The sequence below is a fragment of the Podarcis melisellensis genome (assembly GCF_964234715.1).
Source record: "Podarcis melisellensis genome assembly, chromosome: 3".
NCBI lineage: Eukaryota > Metazoa > Chordata > Lepidosauria > Squamata > Lacertidae > Podarcis > Podarcis melisellensis.
The window spans coordinates 107,535,624-107,561,553 of record NC_138530.1 but is presented as its reverse complement, the minus strand read 5'-3'; the positions used below and the strand labels follow the sequence as shown (position 1 = coordinate 107,561,553).

At 46.4% G+C, this 25,930-nt stretch overlaps 1 protein-coding gene across 1 annotated transcript in view; it reads right to left on the bottom strand.

The window, feature by feature from the left end:
* JAG1 (jagged canonical Notch ligand 1) overlaps window positions 1-25,930 on the bottom strand; it is a 67,830-nt gene that overhangs the window by 6,010 nt on the left and 35,890 nt on the right. Inside the window, exons 6-23 of the mRNA XM_081906042.1 lie at window positions 23,960-24,090; window positions 23,611-23,730; window positions 22,477-22,590; window positions 21,501-21,614; window positions 18,585-18,698; window positions 18,056-18,102; window positions 15,584-15,757; window positions 14,713-14,866; window positions 12,775-12,939; window positions 11,722-11,835; window positions 9,364-9,477; window positions 7,777-7,890; window positions 6,952-7,068; window positions 6,260-6,287; window positions 5,577-5,662; window positions 3,526-3,639; window positions 2,064-2,173; window positions 1,733-1,969 (exon numbers count right to left, since the gene is read on the bottom strand). Of these exons, the coding sequence (XP_081762168.1) occupies window positions 1,733-1,969; window positions 2,064-2,173; window positions 3,526-3,639; window positions 5,577-5,662; window positions 6,260-6,287; window positions 6,952-7,068; window positions 7,777-7,890; window positions 9,364-9,477; window positions 11,722-11,835; window positions 12,775-12,939; window positions 14,713-14,866; window positions 15,584-15,757; window positions 18,056-18,102; window positions 18,585-18,698; window positions 21,501-21,614; window positions 22,477-22,590; window positions 23,611-23,730; window positions 23,960-24,090 (2,167 nt within the window). The remainder of the gene's footprint in view (window positions 1-1,732; window positions 1,970-2,063; window positions 2,174-3,525; window positions 3,640-5,576; window positions 5,663-6,259; window positions 6,288-6,951; window positions 7,069-7,776; window positions 7,891-9,363; window positions 9,478-11,721; window positions 11,836-12,774; window positions 12,940-14,712; window positions 14,867-15,583; window positions 15,758-18,055; window positions 18,103-18,584; window positions 18,699-21,500; window positions 21,615-22,476; window positions 22,591-23,610; window positions 23,731-23,959; window positions 24,091-25,930) is intronic.

Below are 25,930 nucleotides of genomic sequence, written 5' to 3'. Positions count from 1 at the left end.
CGTCGTCCACGTGTGGACTCCATAGGGAACTTCAGACTGATCTCAACTCCCTGATGAGTACACCTGGATGGGACATGTTTTTAGCATTCATACTTTTCTAAACGCACGCCTTTAAAACATGTCAAATGTGAGGTAGCCCCCGGTAGATAGTTAGGCTTGGCTTTGGGAAATGGCCTCGGCCCAGTATACCTGAAGGGGCGTCTCCACTCCCATCGTTCTGCCGGGACGCTGAGGTCGAGCGCAAAGGGCCTTCTGGCAGTTCCCTCATTGCGAGAAGCAAAGCTACAGGGAACCAGGCAGAGGGCCTTCTCAGTAGTGGCGCCCACCCTGTGGAATGCCCTCCCATCAGATGTCAAAGAGATAAACAACTACCTGACATTCAGAAGACATCTGAAGGCAGCCCTCTTCAGGGACGTTTTTAATGTATGACATCTTAGTGTATTTTTTGTCTTTGTGGAAGCCGCCCAGAGTGGCTGGAGAAACCCAGCCAGATGGGCAGGGTACAAATAAAAAATTATTATTATTATTAATCCCTTGCTTTATAAATGCCCCATTAGATTAAGGTCTGGTTAACTACAATAACAAATACCCCCCCTTTTTTGTAATGTAAACAATATCTTGTTTCTGTTTGGTTTTCCACACAGGTACTATTTCTCGTTTCTTCAGGTCTCCCTCTGTGCACTTGTACTTTTTACTTTTCAATAAAGGATATAAAATTTAAAAAGTTCAATCCCTTGCTCAACCGAGTTGCTGTGAGCAAGTCAAACTCCTTGGGCCAAAGGGTGGATGCCAGAATACAGCAAGACATACAGGTAGCCTAGAGAAATGGGAGGGAAGGGTGTGCTACAGTAGTTTGTGTGGCAGATGGCTTTTTTTAACCTCAGGGGCGAGGGAACTTCAGGACTCAGGGCCGAATGAGGCCCATCAAGGCCTTGAGACTTCCCCCAGGCTGCATATCCTATACTGGCCTCATTCCACACTCTCCTCAAGTGCTTTTGCCCGGCTGAAATCTATCATTGATCTATGGCGGTGCCTCCTGCTCGCCTGGGTTTAGAGCGAGAGTGGCCTTCCAACTTTCCCGTGGTTCGAATGTAAACCTGATGTCGAAAGCTAAGAGTCACATCTGCTGCTGCTCCCACTTTTCTACCTCTGGTCCTCCCCATGGAGCATCCTAGAAGGTTGTATTTCCTTGACATCTGATGGGAGGGCGTTCCACAGGACGGGCACCACTACCGAGAAGGCCCTCTGCCTGGTTCCCTGTAACCTCACTTCTTGCAGTGAGGGAACCACCAGAAGACCCTCAGTGTCTAGGCTGAACGATGGGGGGTGGAGACATTCCTTCAGGTATACTGGGCTGAGGCCATTTAGGGCTTTAAAGGTCAGCACAAACACTTTGAATTGTGCTCGGAAACGTACTGGGAGCCAATGTAGGTCTTTCAGGACCAGTGTTATATGGTCCTGGCAGCCACTCCCAGTCACCAGACTAGCTGCCGCATTCTGGATTAGTTGTAGTTTCTGGGTCACCTTCAAAGGTAGCCCCATGTAAAGCGCATGACAGTAGTCCAAGCGGGAGATAACTAGAGCATGCACCACTCTGGCGAGACAGTCCGCGGGCAGGTAGGGTCTCAGCCTGCGTACCAGAAGGAGCTGGTAGACAGCCACCCTGTCAGTTTATACTTTGGAATTGCTTGCAAAGGCATTTGTGTAGCTGCTCGTTTCGAGACCAACTTACTGGAGTCATCATCTTCTTATTGAAGGTGAAAGTGATGTTGGCACAGTTGTCCTGATAGTAAGCATCGGAGTTGCACGTGCTTTTCACGGGCTGCTGATTGGAAGGCCAGCATTCACCTATGTTGTCGCAGGGACCTATGAAGCAGTGGTCCTCTTTGACAGGGTGGCAGGTATGGCCTGTGGGACACTCGCTGTGACCTTTGGCGCTTATCAAGCAAGGCTTCGGACCGCACCAGACCTAGAACGGAAAAGACCATTCAGTTGGCAGCCGGACACTTGGAACGCATGGAAAAGGTGGCAGGCCGAGGCAGCCAGGAGTCCCAGGACAGTACCTTAGAGCACGTGACTTTTCCGTTCACACACTGACAGCTATTACACTCGTCGTCCCATTTAGTTCCATCTGGAATAATGTGGCCACTGCCGATGCAAGGCCTTCCTGAAACTGAGAGGCAAAGTGGTTCAGGGATTGACTCACAGAGATGCCTTAGACTCAACATTTTATGAATTATGAGATACTTTAAGTAAAGGAAGCCGAGTATTGGGTTTGATTTTTTTAACAGATGTGTACATATGTAGAATTTTTTCCAACAAGCTGCTTTTTTTGGTATTTCTATTATTATTATTATTATTATTATTATTATTATTATTATTATTATTATTATTATTATTTATTATTTTATTTTGACAACGTAATAATCTTTTATTATTAAATAAAAATGTGCACCCCACCACCAAGACCATTCTATCGTAACTATCCAACCTCCCAAAATTTCAATGCCTCTTGCGATGGTTTGACCCCTTTCCGTTTTAACAGTACAAATTCTGCAAACATATCTCCTCAAAATCATTTCTCCTGCATATTCCCCATTTTATCTTAATGGCACGTTAATTTACCATTAATAGCTATATCCCACACCTCTTTATACCACTCTTCCATTTTATATTCTGCTTCCCCTTCTACTTCCTAGCTATAACCCGCACAGCTGTCAATAAATTTGCGAGCAAGTCCTTGAAAGCCAGTGTACCTTCCACCCCATCATAAATTAATAACAATGCTATTGCTGGACTTTTGGTCAGCTTGAACCCGGTGATTTCTGTCATCTCCTTAAACACCCTTTGCCAGAAATTTTTTTATATATTTACACCCCCACCACATGTGAACATAAGTCCCGGTTTCCTGGCATCCCCTCCAACATAACACTGAATTCTCCGTCTTAGGTGTGGTCCTCCAAATAATATTGGGACTCCAAAATCCCATCAGCACCAACGTTCAGGATGGGCGATGGTCAGGGATGAAGGGAGTTGTGGTCCACCAAACATCTGGAGGGCCACAGGCTCCCCACCCCAGCTTTCGCTCCAGTACTTTAGCAATGCTTCCCTCCTCCCTCTTCCCATTCCTTCTCCTCCCTGTTCAATCGCGAACACACAGATAGACATTCTGGAATTCTTTGCTCATCCATATTAACTACTGGGAAGGGAAGGAGGCTTTGTTTTACTTTACAAGCGACGAACTACTATATACTGTATTTTTTGCTCTATAAGACTCACTTTTTCTCTCCTAAAAAGTAAGGGGAAATGTGTGTGCATCTTATGGAGCGAATGCAGGCTGCGCAGCTATCCCAGAAGCCAGAACAGCAAGAGGGATTGCTGCTTTCACTGCGCAGTGATCCCTCTTGCTGTTCTGGCTTCTGAGATTCAGAATATTTTTTTTCTTGTTTTCCTCCTCCAAAAACTAGGTGCGTCTTGTGGTCTGGTGCGTCTTACAGAGGGAAAAATACGGTATATATCCAATACCTTCTTGGCATCTGGGGCCAATGCGGCCGGCAGGGCAGATACAACGGTACCCGTTGATTTCATCGACACACGTTGCTCCAAAAGCACAGGGCGAGGACTGGCATTCGTTGATATCTGGTAAGGCAGAGGGCGGAAAGAAGATTAGTAGGAATAACAATGGTGTAACTAATTAATATGAGCTGCATAGATCAACCCCCCACCCACCTGAATGAAGAGTTGTAAAGCTGCGAATCTTGCTCAAAATTTTAAAGAAGATTTTAAAGGAAAATCAGGACAGCAGTTACTTAATAGTTTTCAGTAAAGCTCATATGCTAACCTACAAAGCTGCATTTTACAGTACCAGGGCTAGCTCTCTGGGGTTTCTTGCCAATAATCTTCTGTCTTGGCTAGAGTCAAGTGCGCATTTTGCACATTTGCTACCAAATGAAGATGCCTGGTACCTGACATCTCCACCATCTGGAGGTTGACTTTTTCCACACACTAGCAACACACCCTGTAGAATTCTACCAGTTATATTTTATCTGCGCAAGCGGAATGAATTTCAGGAACCAAAAGGATTTTTCTGTGCAGCCAGAGCAGGAGCAGCGAACAACGTTAGTTGCTTGTTGTTGCTTGCCTTTGCCTACCCGCTTCCCACTGACCTGCTCATAGGTTGTGAAGAATATTCCTATGTTTCATAGGTTGTGAAGAATATTCCTATGTTATAAATGGTCACCATTCAGAAAAAGAGGCAGGAATAGGCCAATATATATGTAGACTGTCCCTGGATCAGGTGAGAACTTAAAGAAGTTCTCAGAGTTCTTAATCTAGCTCAGTGTTTCTCAACCTGTGGGTCCCCAGATGTTGTTGGACTACAACTCCCATCATGCCTAGCCAGCATGACCAGTGGTCAGGGATGATGGGAGTTGTAGTCCAACAACATCTGGGGACCCGCAGGTTGAGAACCGCTGAAGGTTGTCATCTGAACTAGCCAGATGTGTAACTGATCAATCAATCAATCACAACCAGTCCATCATTTGAAAAATAAGACTTTAGAGTCGCCTTGCCCCCAAAATGGCAACCAGGCATTTCACTTTGGCAACTGCAACCTTGGTTTTAAGGAGCTATTTGGAGCCTAGCTTATATATCTGAGCTTCTAACACTGCTAGAGAAGCTAAGGGGGTTGATTCCAGGACCTGGGACCTGCCAGCCATTTTCTCCCCTCAACAAAAATGCCCTTCCAATGTGGCCTCCATGTCCAATTTGCATTATTGGCATAAACTATTTCTTGTTTTCTTGTTGCGCTTCTTTTCAAATCCTGAGCTGGCCTCTTGCTTTTAACACATACACAACCTCTAGTTCTGCAGGCCCAAAACGCCCTCTGCTACTAATTTAGGAAACATTTTTTATTGGGCAGAATTCCTCATCACAGGAGCTCTCAAAGGGCCCAGTCTAAGGAGAGCTTTGAAGCCCCATGAAATGCATTGACAGGGGTCAGCAAACTTTTTCACTGTCCCTCAGACCTTGTGGGGAGCTGGACTATATTTTTTTGGGGGGGGGGGAGGAATAAAAAAATGAATGAATGAATGAATTCCTATGCCCACAAATAACCCAGAGATGCATTTTAAATAAAAGGGCACATTCTACTCATGTAAAAACACGCTGATTCCCAGACTGTTCATGGGCCGGATTTAGAAGGTGATTGGGCCGGATCCAGCCCCCAGGCCTTAGTTTGCCTACCCATGCTCTTCTTGACACTTGGAAGTTTCCAATTCACAGATTGCTAGCGGTCACCAGAACCCACGGGACTCTGGGCAAGATAGGACCAACTTACTCTACTGTTTTTCAGGAGACTTTTAGCATGAGTCATTTTCTCCTGCAAACAGGGGCACAGATCTCTCAGGGACATTATATTTGATTAAAAGAACTGCCACTGGAGTCTCTTGCCAAGTGACACAGAAAGCGCCATATGTGCAAACCGCAATTTAGCAAAAACAACAACATATATTGCACCTCCTGTTCTAATGCAACTTTAGGCCAAAGTTAAGAGCTGAAGGATTGCTAACACATACTTATCCTGCAGTCGGGACCAGCAAACCCTGGAGCGCATTCGCAGCGGTACCAGTTGTCTCCATCCACACACGTCCCACTATTATAGCTGTTTGGGGAGAACGAGAAAGAACTTTGCTTAGCCGATGCTCTCTCACTTTCACAAATGCATGTTCTTTAAGCCCTTCAGCAAAAAGCAGCTTACACAATTGTAACTTAAGCAACACCGGCCCGTTTTGAGTTTAAAGTAGGAGAGAATACTGTTGCACAAATGGGACTTGCGACAAAATGTTGCAGCATGGACTGCTTCTGTATTTAAGCTTCTGGCCACTCCAGTCCTTTCCTCCCACCTGGTTCCCCTATCCAAGAGGTCCCCTATTCTGGGTCCAATGAAAATGATCAGTGTCCACTGGGGATGTTTCTGGGGTGCTGGGGGTGGGAGTAGACACAGAGAGGCCAAATCCCAGCTCCATTAAAATCATGGATCCCCCCCATTTATTTCTATGGGCAGCCTTCAACTTCCATCCTTTAGATCATTTAAAAGCAGCTTTTAAAGAGTTCTTATCGCAGCTAAATGGAAGAGTAATGAAATTCCCTCTATACAAGACTGGATCCAAAAGCTGACAGAATATGCCGAATTAGACGGTTTATCAGGGTGGACATATACAAATAAAAGTGGAATTCATTCCCAGGCCCATCTGCTCACCATGGATGAGGACTGCAATCGTTGGTATCTGTAAAGAGGTAAGAGACAAAGATGCACAATTAGCACTCTGGATTGCTACAGGCAGTGCTTTTTTAAAAGAAAAAATAAGTTTAGAGGAACTCTCATTTTCCTACTCGTATTGAAATACTGCCCCTCAATGAGGCCAAACAGTCACAAAATGTTTAGGGGTAGGCGTCCCCCCCAGAAAAAAAGCACTGTCTACAGGTGTCCCCTTGCAAAACAGGTTTGAACTAAATTGCTAAAACCCACACACTAAACAAATGCACATGGGATTCTTTGCAAAGTATTGTCAGTAAGAAACACCAACAGATTCAAAAGTGGCCAGGCTGCTGCAACCAAGGAACAGATGCGAACGAACCAGAGTTAATGTTTTTTTCCAGGGTGGTGGGTGGGTTGAAGGGAAGCGGCAGTGTGAACACGAAAACATCTGTCTCCATTTATCTAATGTGCAACTTTCTCAGGCCCAGGTCAAAGCTCCAGTCCCACAATGTCATTAAAGCCCAATGATTCAGGTGATGCGAACGCCCCACATCAAACAGCTTCCCCCTTCTGGTTTTAATCTCAAATCCCCGAAGGCAACGAGATGAGCCAGTTTTCTCATCGTCAGCCACCGCCACTTCAGAAAGAGTTTGGGTATATGAGAGAGGGGGAAAAAGAGAGAAAGCGCTTACTCTGAGTGCAAGTCGGTCCTTCCCAGCCCTCTTTGCACACACACGTGAAGGAATCTCCGCTGACGACACAAGTCCCGCCATTATGACAAGGGTTCGGGAGGCAGCTGCTGTTCCTTGCTGGAAAAAGAAGAGGCAAAACAGAGTTTCTGGCAAAGTTCTCAAAAACGGCACAGGGTTTTAAATCAGGGATGCCGAACCTCTGGCCTTCTGAATGTGAAATACCTTGAGATGTACGGAAGAAGGGAGGCGTAATAAATTAAATTAAATAATAATAATAATAATAATAATAATAATAATAATTTATTATTTACACCCTGCCCATCTGGCTGGGTTTCCCCAGCCACTCTGGGCGGCTTCCAACAAAACATCAAAAATACAGTAAAACAATCAGACATTAAAAACTTCCCTAAACATGGCTCTCTTCAGATGTCTTCAAAAAGTCAGATTGTTGTTTATTTCCTTGACATCTGATGGGAGGGCGTTCCACAGGGCGGGCGCCACTACCGAGAAGGCCCTCTACTTGGTTCCCTGTAACCTCACTTCTCACAGGGAGGGAACCGCCAGAAGGCCCTCAGAGCTGGACCTCAGTGTCCGGGCCGAACAATGGGGCTGGAGATGCTCCTTCAGGTATACTGGGCCGAGGCCATGTACAAATGTTACAAGGAAATAATGATGCTGAACTCCCGACACCCGCCAGCCCCCAGCTAGTATGGCCACTGGTCAGCCAGGACAGAGAATGGGAGTCCAGTCACATCCAGAGGATCGCAGGTCCCCCTACCCATCAAAATACATTATGATGAGCAGAGCCCACAACCATTTACTAACCGATGTTGCAGGTGGCTCCTTCCCATCCTGCGGGACACATGCACTTGAAGGCATCTCCCTCGTCATAGCAGGTCCCTCCGTTGTTGCATGTGGCTTCGTCACACTGACTGTCGCCTGCAGGCGTGCAAATGGAAAAGCAGGATTAGTTAGAAGCAAACACGCTCCCCCTCAAGCCGTATGTGGAACGGGCTCAGGGCAGACAGGCTCCCCGGGAAATCGTTGCAGAAACAGCTCACCCGTTTCCCTGAGAGTTATAAGCTCATGGTCTTATATATATATATATTATTAAATTTTCTGTTTTACCATTTAAAGTACTCATTTTCACATCCTTAAGAAATCAATGACTTCCCCTCTTCTCTTTCCATGGTTCATTTTACATATCATAAATCCCTGCATATTTTACAGAAACTATACCATTCAGTATTCCATTATTACATCCATCAAAATTTATTTACACTGTTGAATTTGTCTTAATGCTACCAGCGTTTTCAGCTGTACACAATTATTTCCCCTATATTCAATAAACGTTTTCCAATCTTCTCTAAACGTATGTTCTTCTTTTCTATATGTTAAGTCTGCAAGTTGTGCATATTCTGTCAATTAGGTTGCCATTGTTCATTGGTTGGGACCTTGCTCGTTTTCCATTTTTCGGCTAACAAAACACAGGCCACAGTTGTTGCATACATAAATAGCCTTTTTTGACACCTGGGAATTTCAGTCTGAATTATCCCCAACAGAAAGGACTCTGGATTTTTTTGGGGAAAGTACTTTGGAACTTTTTTTTCAATTCATTATGTGCCATTTCCCAATACTCTTTTACCCTTTCCAGCTCACGGTCTTAGAACATGAACGCCAATCTCACTACATGTACGTACATTCGAGAACTGGTTCTTGGGAACGGCCGTTTGATTGACAGGAGGCACAGAGACCATGAGCTTTGACATTCCCCCAGTTTATCTGTCCATGTTTGGAACCCGGGAAATAAAGAGAATCATCTTAAGGAAGAACTTTGGCATGTGTGATTATAACGCATGACTACTATTATAACGCATCTAGTTTCGAGCTCCTGATCTGATCCTCAATGTACTTTGGGGGACAGGAAAAATGACACTTCCTTGCACAACGCAGCCAGCCACGAACCACGGCTTGCCTGTAAACAATGACTCTGGCTTCGCTCCCCTGCCTGGCGCAAGGAAACAAACCACAAAGCTTGGCTTCTCGCGATGTCCCAAACCCAAGATTGAGGTTTGCTTCTCCCCAACGAAGCACGATCGCCGAGCCAAGTACACATCTTGGCTTGCTGATCGCAATTTGTTTATGGGGAAGGGGGGGGGGACAAAACCACAATCTCAGGTTCCGACATCAAGGTAAGCCAAGCGTTGTGGTTTGTTGTTCCTATTAGGGGAGGAGTGAGACACAGGAGCGAGTGGAGAGGCTGCCTTTTCACCGTGAGCGAGTTTACGGCGCACGGCAGCGATCGGCCAATGAGGCTATTATAATAAGCCGGCCCCATTCATAGGCCAAACTAGGCACCGCCGAACTTTAGTGGTGGCACCGATTTAGGGTATCTCCCAAAAAAACACTCACGCGAGTGGCAGGTTTTCCCTTTCCAGCCATTTTTGCACTCGCAGAAGAAATCGTTCACCAAGTCTCGGCAAGTTCCTCCATTGTGGCAGGGGTTTTTGCTGCAGTCGTTGATATCTGGAAGGAAGAGGGGGGAGTTAAAGGGAGAAAAAGAAGTGTTGTGGCAAAGGAGCTTGCTTTTATCCTCAGGCATGTCGCAGCCCTCCTTTTGGCCTCCCATCCCAAAGTCTGGATTAAGCGCCTTAATGCCACCGCTGACGTTATCATGTTTATTCTGCACCATACCCCACCGCTCACTTTCAACTTCCCTTGCCAACACACACCACTCTGGCTCCCTCGGAACAAATATAACAGTTAAGCTGAAAGCAAATGAGGCCTTATTACATAATGATTCTGTGTCAAGGCCAAAGGCTAGCAGTTCAGCCCCTCCTCTGTCTTCTCGAAGCAGCACAGAGGAAAAGGGAGATATTTCAGAGATGGGAAACTCTGTGTTTGGATTAGAAGCTAGTCATCATCTCAAAACTAAATGACAGCATGAGAAAACCTTACAGTAAAGGTTTCTACTGACAGAAGCCTCATAAACCAGGGCTGGTGGATGTTTGGACTCAAATTGTTGGACTACAACACCCATCGTCCTCAAGCACTGCCCATGCTGGCTGGGGCTGATGGGAATTGGAGTCCCAACATCTCGAAGGCACAAAGTTGGGGGAGGCTGTTCTACGATGCCAAGATAGGAGCAATGAGATGTTCTGTCTTTATAGAGGAAAATACATGGATATAAAACATTCAAGCCAGCTGTTTTGATTTTTACTAAAGAAAAAGTGTGGTTTGCCAATTCTAAGATGAGTTTGTGCATCACCACTGGAATACAGGTAATGTTAAAAAGTAAAGGACCCCTGGATGGTTAAGTCCAGTCAAAGACAACTATGGGGTTGCGGCGCTCATCTCACTTTTGGTCCGAGGGTTTGTCCATAGACAGCTTTCTGGCTAGCACGAGTAAACCACTTCTAGCTCAACCAAACACCGTGACGGAAACCAGAGCGCACAGAAACACCATTTACCTTCCCGCTGCAGCCGTACCTATTTATCTACTTGCACTGGCGTGCCTTTGAACTGCTAGGTTGTGGCAGGAGCTGGGACAGAGCAACGGGAGCTCACTCCGCCGCGGGGATTCGAACCGCCAACCTTCCGACTGGCAAGCCCAAGAGGAATGCAACTCTTCTGTAGCTTATGGTGCTGCATATGTAGCAGAAACTCAGCAAGCTGGCTGTCTGCTGACCCAAATCAAGAACCAAAATCCAGGCAGAGATGGAGAGGGTGCCATCTTGGCTGCAAGTTCTAGAAGGCCTGCTCCCGGTCTGGCAGGCCTCTTTCCGCCTAGCCTGGGACGGCAGCGCCCTGATTGACTCCAGCTACAAAAGCTGAGGCCGCTAAGGAGGCCAGCAACCATTTTGGCTGTCTCTTAGTGCAGACCCAAATCACTGAGCCTGAGCCACCATTGGCAGGACTGGCAGCAACAGCACCAGATACGTTCTTTGCTCATGATAACATTTAATTCTCTTGCTAATTATGCTGTTTTAAATGTGCATTTTATAATTAGAAATGCTTTCAGTGTTCAAGGTTTTCTCAGTTCACTTTGCTGTATTAAACGTGCATTCTGCAGTTAACCTCCTTTGTAATGTTTCATTTTGAAATCTTTTGAGATAATATTTTAGTTTCCTGTTAAGTAGGTTGCTTTGAGTGTACACTTGATATTTGACTTTCTTCAGCAATGTTTTATTATTCAAGTGAAGTAGACTTATAAATCATTGTGGACTTATAAATCATTAAATGAAATGTGTCAATATGAATGGAAGTTATAAATATTGCAGCTGCTGTATAAGGGATTACTATTGTGACTGAAATCAATAAGATTTTGGAACGCAGGAATAAAGGGGAAAAAATCAAACCATCAATTCTAGCATGTGGATACCACCTAAATTATGAACTTTGGTATTTAAATGATTAATATTGGGAATAGTGTTGTAATTTGGCATTGTTATACTGAGGCTATTATTGGATTCTTGAAATTGAAAACTAATAAAAATGTTTTATTCTGGATCATTTTATCTGAAGTTTTACTATGTTGTAAAAGTCTTTTGAGATATAAGCAGTATCAAAATGAAATTAATATGAATGAATGAATAGGGTAGCATCTTTCTTTTAAGTACACCCATAATAAACACCCATTGCTCCTTAAGATGATCTTTTCAGGACTGCAGTCCAGACAGAGGATGTGAAAAGCGTCAACACGAAGAAGAACGACAGAGTCTCCATCCCTCAACCACCTCCCTTCCAGTAGAGAAACAAAGATCCGCTTACTGGCTTCGCAGAAGTTGCCTTCCCATCCATCGCTACAAATGCATTTGTACGAATTGATGCCGTCAATGCACGTGCCGCCATTCTTACACGGGTTGCTCTCGCAATCGTTGATGTCTGCAGCAAAATTAAAAGAGATGAAGCACAAAAAAGGAAGTTTAGAAAACTGGGGCTGGATGGAGGAGGTGGGTTAACCATTAAACCCGGAGCTTGCTCCGTCTGGACCCAAACTGCAACCCAGTGCAAAAAAAAAAAAAAAAGACAAGCGAAAGGAGAAGGCTCTTTAAAAAAGCAAGCCAACTTTCCATACCTTAAAAGGTTTGAAAACATTCCTTTAAGACGGCTCATAAAACCCCCCAGAGTAAAATTTGCCATCTACTGCCGGAGGCCTTTTGTATGTTTGTAAAGTTGGCATTTATTTTTTTAAAAAAACCATAAACCCAAGGCACGTTCAAGGCTAAAGGTAAAGGCACCCCTGGCCATTAGGTCCAGTCGTGACCGATTCTAGTGTTGCGGCGCTCATCTCGCTTTCTTGGTCTAGGGAGCCGGCATTTGTCCACAGACAGCTTCTGGGTCATGTGGCCAGCATGACTAAGCCGCTTCTGGCGAACCAGAGCAGCGCACGGAAATGCCGTTTACCTTCCCGCCGGAGTGGTACCTATTTATCTACTTGCACTTTGACATGCTTTCGAACAGCTAGGTTGGCAGGAGCAGGGAACGAGCAACGGGAGCTCACCCCATCACGGGGATTTGAACCGCCAACCTTCTGATCTTCAAGTCTTAGGCTCTGTGGTTTAACCCACAGCGCCACACGCGTCCCTACCTAGGAGCCTCTTAAAACGAGCTTCCTTGAGGCCAAGGGAATACTAGCATCAACTGGCCCAGCAAGTAGGAAGCAACGAAATTGCAGCAAAAGTCCAAAAGTGTCCTTGGTGACTGCAGCCAACCCCTGGCTCCCAAGGCCAAACAAGCTGTGGGGTTCAAGGCATTTAAACAGGTGGCTGTGGAGAAAGGGAGAGTCGGGTTCACTCAAAAGCAGGGTGAGGAGAAACTTACTTTCATGGCAGTAGGTGCCGGTGAAGCCTTTGCTGCATTCGCAAGTGAACTTGCCTCCCGCCTGGCTCTTGCACTTTCCGTGGGGACCGCAGACATTGGAAGAGATGTAGCGGACGCCTTCCGGGGTGCTGTTGGACGCCACGGCAACCGTGCAGCTGTCAATGACTGCAGGGGGAAAGAGACACAGACCCAACATGAGCTCTCGAAAGACCCACGCCGTCCCTGGCCTCCTGTGGGTCGAGGGCTTTCTCTTAAAACAAGCAGGCCCTATAAAACAGCGGGGCCAGATTTCTTCACCAATGGGAGCCACATCCCAGCGGTGGGGGAGCGCCCCACTCCCATGTGCAAGTATAGGAGACAGTGATATGCAACCGCCCCTCTCAGCTAAGCCACAGAGATCAGCTCCTGCCTCCTCCCAACTCAAATTATTAATATGATTGGGGTGGGGGGCGCAGTTGTCTTGTTCTGTGGGCTAGGCAGGGAGGTTTAAACTTCCCCACCTACCCCCCCCCAAGCTGTGTTTACTCCCCCCCATCTGAGCTGCCAAAATTCGTGGGGGTCTTCAAAGGTCTAGGAAAAATTGATGGGGCCGAGGTTAGCCACCTGAGGTCTAAAGCAAGCCTTTTTCAAGTACAGTGGTACCTCAGGTTACAGATGCTTCAGGTTACAGACTCCGCTAACCCAGAAATAGTACCTTGGGTTAAGAACTTTGCTTCAGGATGAGAACAGAAATCGTGCGGCGGCAGCGGGAGGCCCCATTACCTAAAGTGGTGCTTCAGGTTAAGAACAGTTTCAGGTTAAGAACGGACCTACAGAACGAATTAAGTTCTTAACCCGAGGTATCACTGTACCCAAAAGCCTCAGGGCCACAGCGACTCGTACCAAGGAACCACAGTACACCATGATGACACAGCTGAGCCACGCGTGAAAGTCCCATTCTGAGCCACGCATACAAGCCTTGGCCTAACAAAGGTGACATATAGTGCTGCAGAATTACTACTTGCCCCCCCCCCACACACCGAAAGCAAAACACTCTGCAGTTTTTGCCTTCTGTACGACAGAGCTAGGAATACGGTAGTTAAAAGAAGATGCCCTAAAACAGAGTTGTAAAACAGTCTTTGAAGCCACCATCCTTTGTGGACAGTGTTTCAGGGGCCACATACCAAAAGGTGGCTGCAGGAAAGAAAAGGTAATGGACCCCTGGACGGTTAAGTCCGGTCAATGGCGACTATGGGGTTGTGGCGCTCATCTCGCTTTCAGGGCGAGAGAGCCAGCATTTGTCCACAGAACACCATGACGGAAACCAGAGCACCTTCCTGTCGCAGTGGTACCTATTTATCTACTTGAACTGGTGTGCTTTCGAACTGCTAGGCTGGCAGGAGCTGGGACAGAGCAACGGGAGCTCACTCCGTCACGGGGGTTCGAACCACCAACCTTCTGATAGGCAAAAGCTTAAGAGGCTCAGTGGTTTAGACCACAGCACCAACCACACCTCTTGCTGGCTGCAGGTGGGCACCCCCCATGCAGGGTACGATCACAGATCAAGGACAGAGTCAAGCCAGGTGAAATTCTTACAAGAGGGCAGCCCACCTGAGGTTCCCCACAAACTTGCCTTATAGCGGGGGTTGGGGACCCTTGGCCTTCCAGGTGTCGCTAGACAACAACTCCCATCATCCCTGAAAACTGGCTGATGGGATTTGTAGTGCGGAAACACCCAAGGGGCAAAGGTTCCTCACCTCTGCCGTATCGGACCATTTGCCCAGTAGGTGCCAGTTGGCGTTCTCTCCAGGATGTCAAAAAAGGGCGTTTTCCCAGTCCTGATGGAAAGTGTCAGGGATCGAACTCAAGACCTTTGAAGAACAAAGCATCACATTCCGCCAACCTCCCCAGAAAAATAGCAGGCCGTGACGTAGTGGACTAGCCAAATGCAACGCCTACCTTCGCAAGGAGTCGAGCGGCAGTGATCCTTGAGGTGCGAGCAGTTCTTTCCCTCGTAATCTTCCGGGCAGTTGCTGCAGAAGTAGTCATTTTCGTAATTGAAGCACTGCGCCCCGTTCTGGCAAGGGTTGGGCTCGCAATAATCTATGTCCAACTAGGAGGAAAAGGGGAGGCAGGGAAAAAAGAGGCCGCCTTAAGACAAAGGGCTCATTATCATTACACAGCCGCAAGCAGGAAGCGGTTACGGAATCTGACCTTATTATTATTATGATTATGATTCCGTCGCCCCCGATCACTTGTGTACAGCATACAAAACAACACTTGCCAACTGCACTAAAACGAAAAGTTTATCAAGGAGGGGGCAAAGGTCTAGCATGCAAGAGTTACTGCAATTTTTAATGGCAATTAACTTTCTCAACACACCAGTTCTGAGAAAGTTTATGAAAGAGTACACACGTGAAATGGATTTTATATTCATGAAAAACGACAGAGGTGCTGTATGTCAGGAAACTATAAATGTCAACTGTGAGAATGGACTAACATCAAGAGAAGGATTAAGAGGAGATTAAAGAGGAAGGAGGCGGCTACATGAGGACGCAATGGACATATGTTTGCAACAGGAGCGGGGAAACCTGATTGTTTTAGGAAACTGTATGAAATTTATATAATTTGGGCTGATTTGTAATAACTTGGAAAACATGCACTGCAAATTTTCAGTGTACTTTACGGAGCCCTGGGTTTCTCTGCCCCACAGCTATTAAAAAAAAAAGAGGGAGAGGGTCCATAGCGCTACCTGGTGAATACAGGTATTCAGGACAGCGGTCGAAGCTTTGGGGCTCTTATCTGGAGCTTGCGTTTCAGCAGCTCTCACCTGACAGACATTTCCAGAGAATCCAGCCGGGCAGAGACACTGGAATCCATTGATTTCATCTTGGCAGTGGCCCCCATTCAAACAAGGGTTGCTTGCACATTCGTCGATGTCTCTCTCACAGTGATCCCCTGAATAGCCAAGTGGGCAGGAGCATCGATAACCATTAACCAAGTCCTGAAAAAGGGCAGAGGAAGAAAATAAAGAAAAACAGTCCGCAAGATTCTGAAGGAGCAGAAACAACTATTTATGTACGCGACGACAGCAGCACAGATACCATTGGCCCAGGGATGGAAAGACGATAAAGTTCCGACCAGCGACGAATGGCTGATGAAGATGATGGACTAGGCTGAGATGGCAAAACTGGCCAGGAAAACCAGAAACCAGGAAGAGAAGAACTTTAAGGAGGAGTGGGGAAAATTTACAATGTACTTAAGAGAGCGCTGTAAACAACTAAAAACTTTGGCAGGATTTGAGTAATGCTTGTAATATACGAAGAACTATGGTAAAAATGGGTCATCTGTTTTAAAAAATAGAGAAAATAAGGGAGGCAGTTGAAAAAAAGGACAGAGGGAAGTCAAAGGATTCAGGGGATCCTAAACGATGATGTTTGAATTCAAATTGGTTATGTAAAACTCAATAAAAATATTTATATAAAAAAAGAAAAAATAGCAAATCAGTTTGCTTGGCCAATCAGAATCATTCAACACACACAAAAAAATGGTTTTGCTTTACATGTGCATAGGATACTGTATAGAGACATAGATTTGCCGGTGGGCGGGATTTAGATTTGAACCCTAGGCTGGAGCCCTGAATGAGAGAGTACTGGTTGTAGAACTGAGCCCAGAATTAGACAGGTCGAAGCACATTAGTCCAGGTTATCGGTTCCATTCAGACATAAAGCAAAGGATGACTGATTTTTACGGCAAAAGGGCAAGGGGAGAGGTACCCCCTGCCCTAGGTCTATTCTCCTAGTGCTCTCTGGCTTCTAGCCATTTTTCTCCCTGGCCATTTCATGTGATTTTCAGTGGTGCCAGGGGGAAAGGGAGCTCAAACAATCTCATCTTGGTAAAAAGCTGGGGTAGTTTTGGTCCGCAAACTTGGTGCATCTCTCAGTGTTAAAAACAAGACAACACACACCCTCCAAACACACGCTTTGCATGTGAGCAATAAACACAGCTATTCCCATTACACCTACTTTGACCTTCCACCAGGCTCGGTGGATGGCCATGAGAAAGTCGCTCTCCTCTCAGCCTAGCCTACCTCACAAGATTGTTGGGAGAATAAAAAGGGACGGGGAGTATTGCCCCCCCCCCCGAGGAAAGGTGAAGAAAATGAAGCCATTCTGGCACGTAAGCGGGATGCAAGATAGTAATTCACTGTATTCCAAAGGGGGGGTTACAATGATTTGACAATATCAATTAATATAGTTCTATTTTCACTTTGCATCATGCAAAATAATTTAAGAGATCATCCAATGACACTGCGAGGAAGGCCACACCCCCGGTAAGCCTTTGGAGAGCCTACATTGTGCCTGTTGAGTCTCAAATATACACTCATGTTTCTTTTAAAACCTTCAAGGGATCAGATTGTGAAACCTCCTTGTCTCCTTAGCCTCAAGTCCCAGAAGCTTATTCAGGGGGGAATCAGTGTCATGATATTAGAATTGGTTCTCTGCTATAGCAGCGCTCAAGAAATCCGACTACCTATGCATTTCAATGCAGACCATGGGCGTAGCTGGGGGGGAGCTGCCCCCGCCTAAATCAATACAAATCAATAAAATACCCAGCTAACTGGGGTTCTGCCCCCCCCAAATCCTGGCTACATCCATGGTTCAGACCGACCCAATCTGCAACTCCCAATCTCAACATACAATAAGTTATCTGTCAATTTTTACATGTCACTGTTCTTTGCTGTGGTTCTCAGCTTAGAAACCATTTTAAAAATGTGCATTCCAACAGAGGGGAAAAAAACCTATTCATTTCGAAATGCAAACTTTAAAGGCGAACTTTCAACCAGGATTTTCAAGCGCAAAGACCAGCAGATTAAACACAGAAGGCGGAATGGGGTGGGTTTCTGGGCAAACGCATTCAAAAGCAACATGGATCAGATGCAAGACCGATAGAATGTGGCTGATCCCTATTCTGCAGTACTGATTTCTGTTGAAAACATACATTGCAACCCAATACATTTCTTGGATCAAATCATATACATTTCTACCGAGAGTCAAGTCCTGATGAGATCAATATGCTCCTGCATAATAAGTGAATGGAAGACTTAAAACTTGGTCCCTTCCCATTTAACTATGTTAAGACGAGCCTTGCTGATTCAGGCTACTGGCCCACCCAGAACCCTGTTCTTGCAGTGGCCACCCGTGGGTGCCCGTGGGAAGCCTGCAAGCAACAGGCAAGTCCAACAGCGTTCTCGTCGCTGCAATCCACAGCCACTGCTCTCCGCAACTAATCTGCAACTTACCCTGCAAGTTCCTCCATTCTGACATTGTCCAATGCAGTCGTCAATATCTGCAAGTCAGAAAATAGCATCAATCACATAGGGGAGTAGGCGAGCCTTTAGAAAGGCAGCGCGCATAGGAAAGGCACAAGAAAGAATTCAAGCGGGCTTTGAAACTCTAGGCTAGATAAATCCTTTTGTCCCGCTTCCTGCATGCTTTCCTCCGGATAAGGCCAGGATAATGGGTGGGAACCCCGAGCCATTCTTACAGTGGAGCTAAGCGGAAAACTTCACATCATTGTTTCAAGTCGCCTTATCGGCATATAGCCGGTGTCGTGGACTAATGGGTTTGAGAAAAGGGCCTCTTATTCATGCCAGACGGACTACTCCCTTTCTAAAAACATCGGCTGCCGACGACCAGCCTTGCCTTTGCTGGCTAATGCCAATGGCCGAGCCTCAAAACTCAGAACACAGGTCACCTCTTGCCCGCAGAAACCCAAGCAAAAAAAGCAGTGGTCATTACGTATCAGCATACGGAGGAAAAGATGCCTACTTATATCACAGTTCTGGCCAGTCCAGCCAGGGACACAGTTGCAATAGTAGTTGCCAATCAAGTTCCTGCAGGAATTGGCATTCAGACAAGGTTTGCCCTCACATTCGTTGGCATCTGAAAAGAGAAGAGAGGAGGGGGTGCTGTCAAAGGGAGAGACACAGACCACTCTCTCGTTTTCACAGCACAGTTCGTTAGAAGACAAAACAGTTCCTTCTCGTTTTTAAGCACGCAGGAGTGGATTAGCAAGACTTTAAAAAAAAAGACAAGAGGCGAGGAAATAGTACAGTGGTACCTCGGGTTAAGTACTTCATTCATTCCAGAGGTCCGTACTTAACCTGAAACTGTTCTTAACCTGAAGCACCACTTTAGCTAATGGGGTCTCCTGCTGCTGCCGCACCGCCGGAGCACAATTTCTGTTCTCATCCTGAAGCAAAGTTCTTAACCTGAAGCACTATTTTCTGGGTTAGCGGAGACTGTAACCTGAAGCGTATGTAACCCAAGTTACCACTGTACTGGGGGACTTTCAGATTTTATTTCCCCAATTATGGCACTGGCAATCACGGAGTCCTTGGCCTTAATTAAGAGCAACTTTTGAAATTAAAAAAAAACACAAAGGGGGGGGAAAAGAGGGTGGGAGGGAGAAAGAAAGGAAGGGAGGCAAGGGAGTTGGAGAGTTTCAAAATGACAGAGCATCACCCCCAGTCATTGGGATTAATACTGTTGGATGAAGAATGCAGACAGCTCATTCTTCATGAGATCATCCACAGCTCGGAATGCAGCTGCAAATTCTCCCTCTCCTCCTCTAGTCTGAAGGAGTTAATGTGAACAGAGGGACGGAGAATCGCTTTCCCACCAGGCTAACAGGGAGGTGGGGGGGGGGAGAGGTGGGAGAGGCAGCAAAAGGACACCCTGTCTTAAGAAGAAGAAATGTCAGCAGGAGTCATAGGAACACTCATCACAGCAGATCCTGCAAAGATAAGTCTCCAGGCGGATAAGCTCTGCTGCAGCAAAGAGCCTTGTGGAATCTTCAAACTACTTATTTCAGATCCACACCCTACGTTCAAAGCACTCTTACACCAACTTCAAGAGTCAGGGTTTCCCCTGCTCCCCAAAGAATCCTGAGAACAGCAGTTTGTTAAGGGTGCCGAGAGTTGTTAGGAGAGCTACAATTCCCAGCACCCTTAAACTACAGCTCCCAGGATACTTCTGGCTTGGGAAGGCAGGGAAGTACAGTCATACCTTGGATCCCGAATGCTTCATGGGTCGAGCGTCTAAGTGAGTGTTTACGAACGTTCTTTGGAACCCAAACGTCTGACGGGGCTTCTGATTGGCTGCAGGAGCTTCCTGCAGCCAATCAGAAGCCGCACTTCGGTTTCCAAAGGTTTGGAAGTCGAACAAACTTCCAGAATGGATTCTGTTCAACTTCCAAGGTACGACTGTAGTTTGAGAGCAACTTAAACCTGAGCTGTGACCTAAACTTGTGGTGTAAGCGTTTGTGGATCACGGTCCCTTTCACCAGACGTGTGACATTTCCAAATTACCGTATTTTTCGCTCTATAAGACGCACCAGACCACAAGACGAACCTAGTTTTTAGAGGAGGAAAACAAGAAAAAAAATATTCTGAATCTCAGAAGCCAAACAGCAAGAGGGATCGCTGTGCAGTGAAAGCAGCAATCCCTCTTGCTGTGCCGGCTTCTGGGATAGCTGTGCGGCCTGCATTCACTCCATTAGACGCACACATATTTCCCCTTACTTTTTAGGAGGGAAAAAGCGAGTCTTATAGAGCAAAAAATACGGTAAATAATAGGGGCTCGCATGAGCGGCAAAAGATCGCTGCAGAAATGACTCTGCAGTCTAAAAGTTGATGGTGGGTAGCTGAGGACATGGTCCTCGATCAAAAGGTTCGTACAAGATTCAGCTAAGGCTCTTCACAAGTTTCTTTGCACATGCATCCAGCTCTCAACAAACACAATCTTGTTGTGTTATGCTATGGAGCCACTCCACTGACATACAGCCAGTGTCTCCTGTTATAGCAGCTTTTGGGGGGAATGCAGAAGCAAAGCCATGGGGCCAGGCCAGCATAGTCACCAAAACAGCTTACAGGAGGAAACTGCAGTCATGGAAAGACCAGGTTCATGAACTGGGTTCTCTGCACGAATGCTGCTTTGGGGGCTATCGGGATGAGGGAAAGAAAACGTGGGAGGCTCTACTGATGCCACACAGAAACATTTGCCCATTGTCCCCATACTAGAGCCACCCAAAGTGGCTGGGACAACCCAGTCAGATGGGCAGGGTAGAAATAATAAAATCACAGTTATTATTAAGAGGAATAGAGAAGATTGCTGTGATTTAGACACAGAAAGGCAAGAAGAAGCCCAGAGACTCCCATGCCTCATATGCTCAAGACCACACATTTGAAACATGCTGGAACAGGCAGTTATACCATTTACCCTTTATACCATTTACGGCAAATGTTAATAATGTCAATTAGAATCCCATGTGCTGAAAGGGAGAGAGAGGGACAGACATCATTGTCATTCTTTAAAAGATCCCAAGTATTCCACTCCCGGCGGAAGCGTCCCCAGTGGTTTCAAAAGCACGGGCTGAGCCTGAATAATGTCAAGGTCGCAGGTTCGAGCCCCATCAGAGACAACTGCATATTCCTGCATTGCAGAGAGTTCTACTAGATGCTCCACAAGGTCCTTTCGGTCTCTATGATTCTTACAAACTTCCACTAGGCCAACTTCTTCAAAGGGAAAGATGACCCCCAACACTCACAAGCCCCACGTTACCCCATTCAATTCCGACACAAACGTTCCTCAGCACGAAGCATGCTGCGACAGGTGTCCCCAAATCTGGAGCAAGTTCTCCAATTCCTTATTTCCTCTTCCATAAATCTATGGTCTAATACTTACCAATCTGACACGTTTTGCCAGTCCACTGAGGTGGGCAAATACATTTAAACCCATCGACCAGATCCTGGCAGGTCCCTCCATGGCCGCAGGGGTTTGGAGAGCAGTCGTCAATATCTACCGAGAGAAATTTCGCTTTAGTATGCGTGTCTCAGTATCATCAAGAGCAGCTAGGCTGGCAGCCACACTAGGCACAGGCCAAAAGCCATAGCTATAGTCAGAAAAGTGAGGCAAACGCTGTAGAGAATGCAGAAGAACAAGCCACTTCTGATGTTCCAACTCCAAGGAGATTACCCACAAGGGCCTGCAGTACTTAGGCAGGGGAAAAAGTTTCCCTGGCCCTATCCAATATGAAACCATGTCTCCCGGTTTTCATTCCCCTCCCCCACCCACCCTGCAGTTGCAGCTCCGGCAACGCTTACAACATTTTGATCATCTGAAATACGTTCGTGTGCAGACAGACAGCACTTTCACAACTGAGCAGCCTTTAAAGCAGTATTTCCCAAACTTGGGTCTTGGGTTGTTTTGGGACTACAATTCCCATCATCCCTGACCACTGGTCCTGCTAGCTAGGGATGATGGGAGTTGAAGTGCAAAAACAGCTGGAGACCCAAGTTTGGGAAACGCTACTTTCGAGAAAAGATGACAGCCAAGCCATTTTTGCCCTTGCCCTCAGAGAGAGAGACGACTAGCCCGACAAGGCTATCCAGGTAAAATATCCATTTGTGGACCTTCACAAAGGACCATTCAGACTTCCAGATTCGATGGGTAAGACATTTGGGATAGCGAACTGGAATTGTCAAAGATTTGGAGGCCCAGCGTGCAAATTTCAACGAGAGAGCAGAAAGCTGAAGCGTATTACAAGCCCAGGCAGAAATTTCATCGGACCATTACAAACCACTGAGAAAAGCCAGCACGGCAGTTTGGGTTCAGCAAGCTTTGAAGCTTTTGCTAAGCTGGGAAATCCTTGTCCACTTACTGAGTGTACAGGTTGGTGCCCCCCAGCCTGGAGCACAGACACACTCAAATCCCGTCGAGGTTTCGAGGCAGCTTCCTCCGTTGTGGCAAGGATCCGAAAGGCAGGCGTGTTCCGCTGCAGCAAGAACAGAATCCTCTTCAGCTTGGCCAATGCCGGTGACACGGACAACCTCATTTTTAAAAAATCACCTGTCCTACTTTCCCTGTCCCCTCCATCTCTTGGGCTCTGAGCTGGTGGGGAACACAGTGCCCAAAACTCCCGACAGTGGCTAGGTTTAGATGGGAAAAGCAACTATTTGAGGGCTGAGCCATCTGCCGGCTGCTGTCTCCCTTTCCAAGCAAGTAGCTCATACTTGCTTAAGGCAGAGTTGCCTCATCTCATGGCGACTGTATTAAAGGTAAAGGTAAAGGGACCCTTGAACATTCGGTCCAGTTGTGACCGACTCTGGGGTTGCAGCGCTCATCTCGCTTTATTGGCCGAGGGAGCCGGCGTACAGCTTCAGGGTCATGTGGCCAGCATGACTAAGGCACTTCTGGTGAACCAGAGCGGTGCACGGAAACGCCGTTTACCTTCCCCCCGGAGCGGTACCTTTTTATCTACTTGAACTGGTGTGCTTTCGAACTGCTAGGTTGGCAGGAGCAGGGACCGAGCAATGGGAGCTCACCCCACTGTGGGGATTCAAACCACCGACCTTCTGATTGGCAAGCCCTAGGCTCTGTGGTTTAACTCACAGCGCCACCCGTGTCCCTACTGTATTATCCCCTACTAAACAGAGATAAAACATACCCAGACAGGACACTTTAGGGATGCCCACAAGTCACAATGTAAACCTTTCTTGAGCAAAGTTAACTCGTACATGCCAGATATCATTGGCAGAACCAAAGACACATCTGAGGACCTGAACTCGGGGAGGACCACAGCTCAGTGGCAGAACTCTGTGTGCCAGCTATAACTCCAACCTATTCTCCCTCTCTCCAAAATGCACTTGGCCAGCTGCAACAATTCAGTCCCCAGGATGTCCTCATTACTGCTTACTTCCCGATTTTCGCTCTCTCTTGACCATCTCTCCAGCACAGCCCCCAGGGCGCATAGCCACCAAAAGCAGCCAAACCAACCAAATGCAGAGATCCTTACCGATTTCGCAGTTCTGTCCCGAGTAACCCTCTGGGCAGGAGCACTGGTACTTGTCCGGTCCAGTGTTGCTGCACGTTCCCCCGTTCAGGCAAGGTGGGTGAGTTCCGCAATAGTTGAGATCTGCAAGGGACCGTCCGGAAAAATGAGAAAGGAACTGCCTTCCGGGTGAGGGTTTGCGGAGAGCTTCGACCGCCGCCCCACAACCGAGCCAGAGGCCAGCGTTACCAAAGGAGAGGATATTCCCCCCCCCCCGGCTGGTGCATCCTTGACCTGCAGCTCCCCCACTTCGCCGTCTCCCCCAACCTCCATCATGTTTAACTAGCATTTCAAAGCCGCCTCAAGAGTGTACCTTTATTGCAGAACTGGCCACCCCAGTTGGTTTCGCAGAGGCATTGCCACGGTTCGTTGCAAGTTCCATGGACACAGCCTGGGTGAGGAATGCACTTGTCACAGTACTGACCTTGCCAACCGTACTGACACCTTCAAAGAGAGAAAGGGAGAGGGGAATTAGTCGCTCGAAAAGAAAGAAATAGGCCTACAAATCCTTATTCATTCATTTATTTATTTGGGGGGAATTACAGTGGTACTTCAGGTTAAGTATTTAATTTGTTCCAGAGGTCCGTTCTTAACCTGAAACTGTTCTTAACCTGAAGCACCACTTTAGCTAATGGGGCCTCCTGCTGCCGCTGCGCCGCCAGAGCACGATTTCTGTTCTTATCCTGAAGCAAAGTTCTTAACCTCAAGCACTATTTCTGGGTTAGTGGAGTCTGTAACCTGAAGCGTATGTAACCTGAAGCATACGTAACCCAAGGTACCACTGTACTTGATTATACAGGTATAAAATTACAACAATACAACCATACACACCCACTTTTACGGATTCCTCCAAATCTCTGGACTTCTCACCTCCCTTCCATGGTTCCTATTTTTAAACCATTTCTACTGCATCTTTTCCAACAATCTCTATTTGATAGAACTCCATTGTCTCCATAGTACTCGCTACATTGCAAGCGTTATTGCAACCCTGCCAATGTTTTCGTTTGCTTAGTGGTCTCCAAGATAAATTATAATTCCCCCCCCTCCCCATTCTTTGTTAAAAGTTTTGGTCCTCTTGGTTCCTGAGCTTTCCGGTCAGTTTTGTCATTCCGGCATAGTCCAACAATATAATTTGCCATTCTTCTCTGGTAGGGACTTTATCTTCTTTCCATCTCTGGGCTAGTAGCACCCATGTACAAATCCTTATTTTTATTTTAAGATTTAAAGAGAAGCCTCCCCCACTCTCTGCTCAAAAAAAGGGGGGGAGTATTTGGTGGTTTCTTGTAAACAAACCAAGTTTTTTGTTTCCCCTCCAAGGTCTCTCAAGACACAGCCTATTCTCGGAAAAGAATAACTGTTCTGGGAGCCCCAGTGTGGTGCCACAGAAGACAATACTGTTCTGAAACTCACACAAATGGGAGAGAAGGGAGAATGGGTGCAGGCATGCTATAGATCAATCCCTGGGGTTTGACAAATGAATTAATAAAAAAGGGGGGGGGAGCGGAGAGAGGAAGAATGAGGATTCTCCCAAGGATTCTCATGAATACAAGGGCTTAAGGATACTTGAGCAGAAAGAAAAACAAGCCAACCAATATAGAACAGCAAAGTTACTAGAGAATTTCCTCTTGGACCGCAACTCAGTTTGCTTGGGCTTTTTTTTGGGGGGGGGGGAGAATCACATGTTCAAATTAGGAGGACAGGAAGCATCTTCTTTCAAGAGAGATATTAATCTGGCAGCAGTCAGAAGATAGTTAAAAGTCGACTGATGTTTCCACTTTGATAACATATAGCTGCATACATAATAAATCAGTTATGTGCTTAAAGAATATCTATATTCATCTGACATTTTTTTCCTCCGCCAGATAATTTCAACCTAGCGAACCCAATTTTTATCCGAAGTTTGGCTCAAGTGCCTGTGTTTATGTTCTGAACGTATTACTTTAAGCTCAAGAAGCCAGGCTGGTGTAACAAAGCAAGAGATGTAATCTGTTATCCGAAAAGCTCCCCTCCTCGAATGCAAACACAGGGCATTAAGGAAAATCTCCAGTTTAAATACATTCCACACTGAGACATTTTTTATTTGAAGCGGAGAATATGAAGGGGAGGGTGAGGGTGGGGGAAAGACAAGAAAGGTTGAAAGCATGAAATTGTGGGTTAACTGCAAAGTTCACTTCATTACTGGGACCTGGGAAGAAGTGATCACCGGCAATTACTTGCTAAGCTGGCCCTAACTTATTAAAATAAACCTTTCCATCCAAGCCAGTTGGGCTTTCGGTTTTCAAAA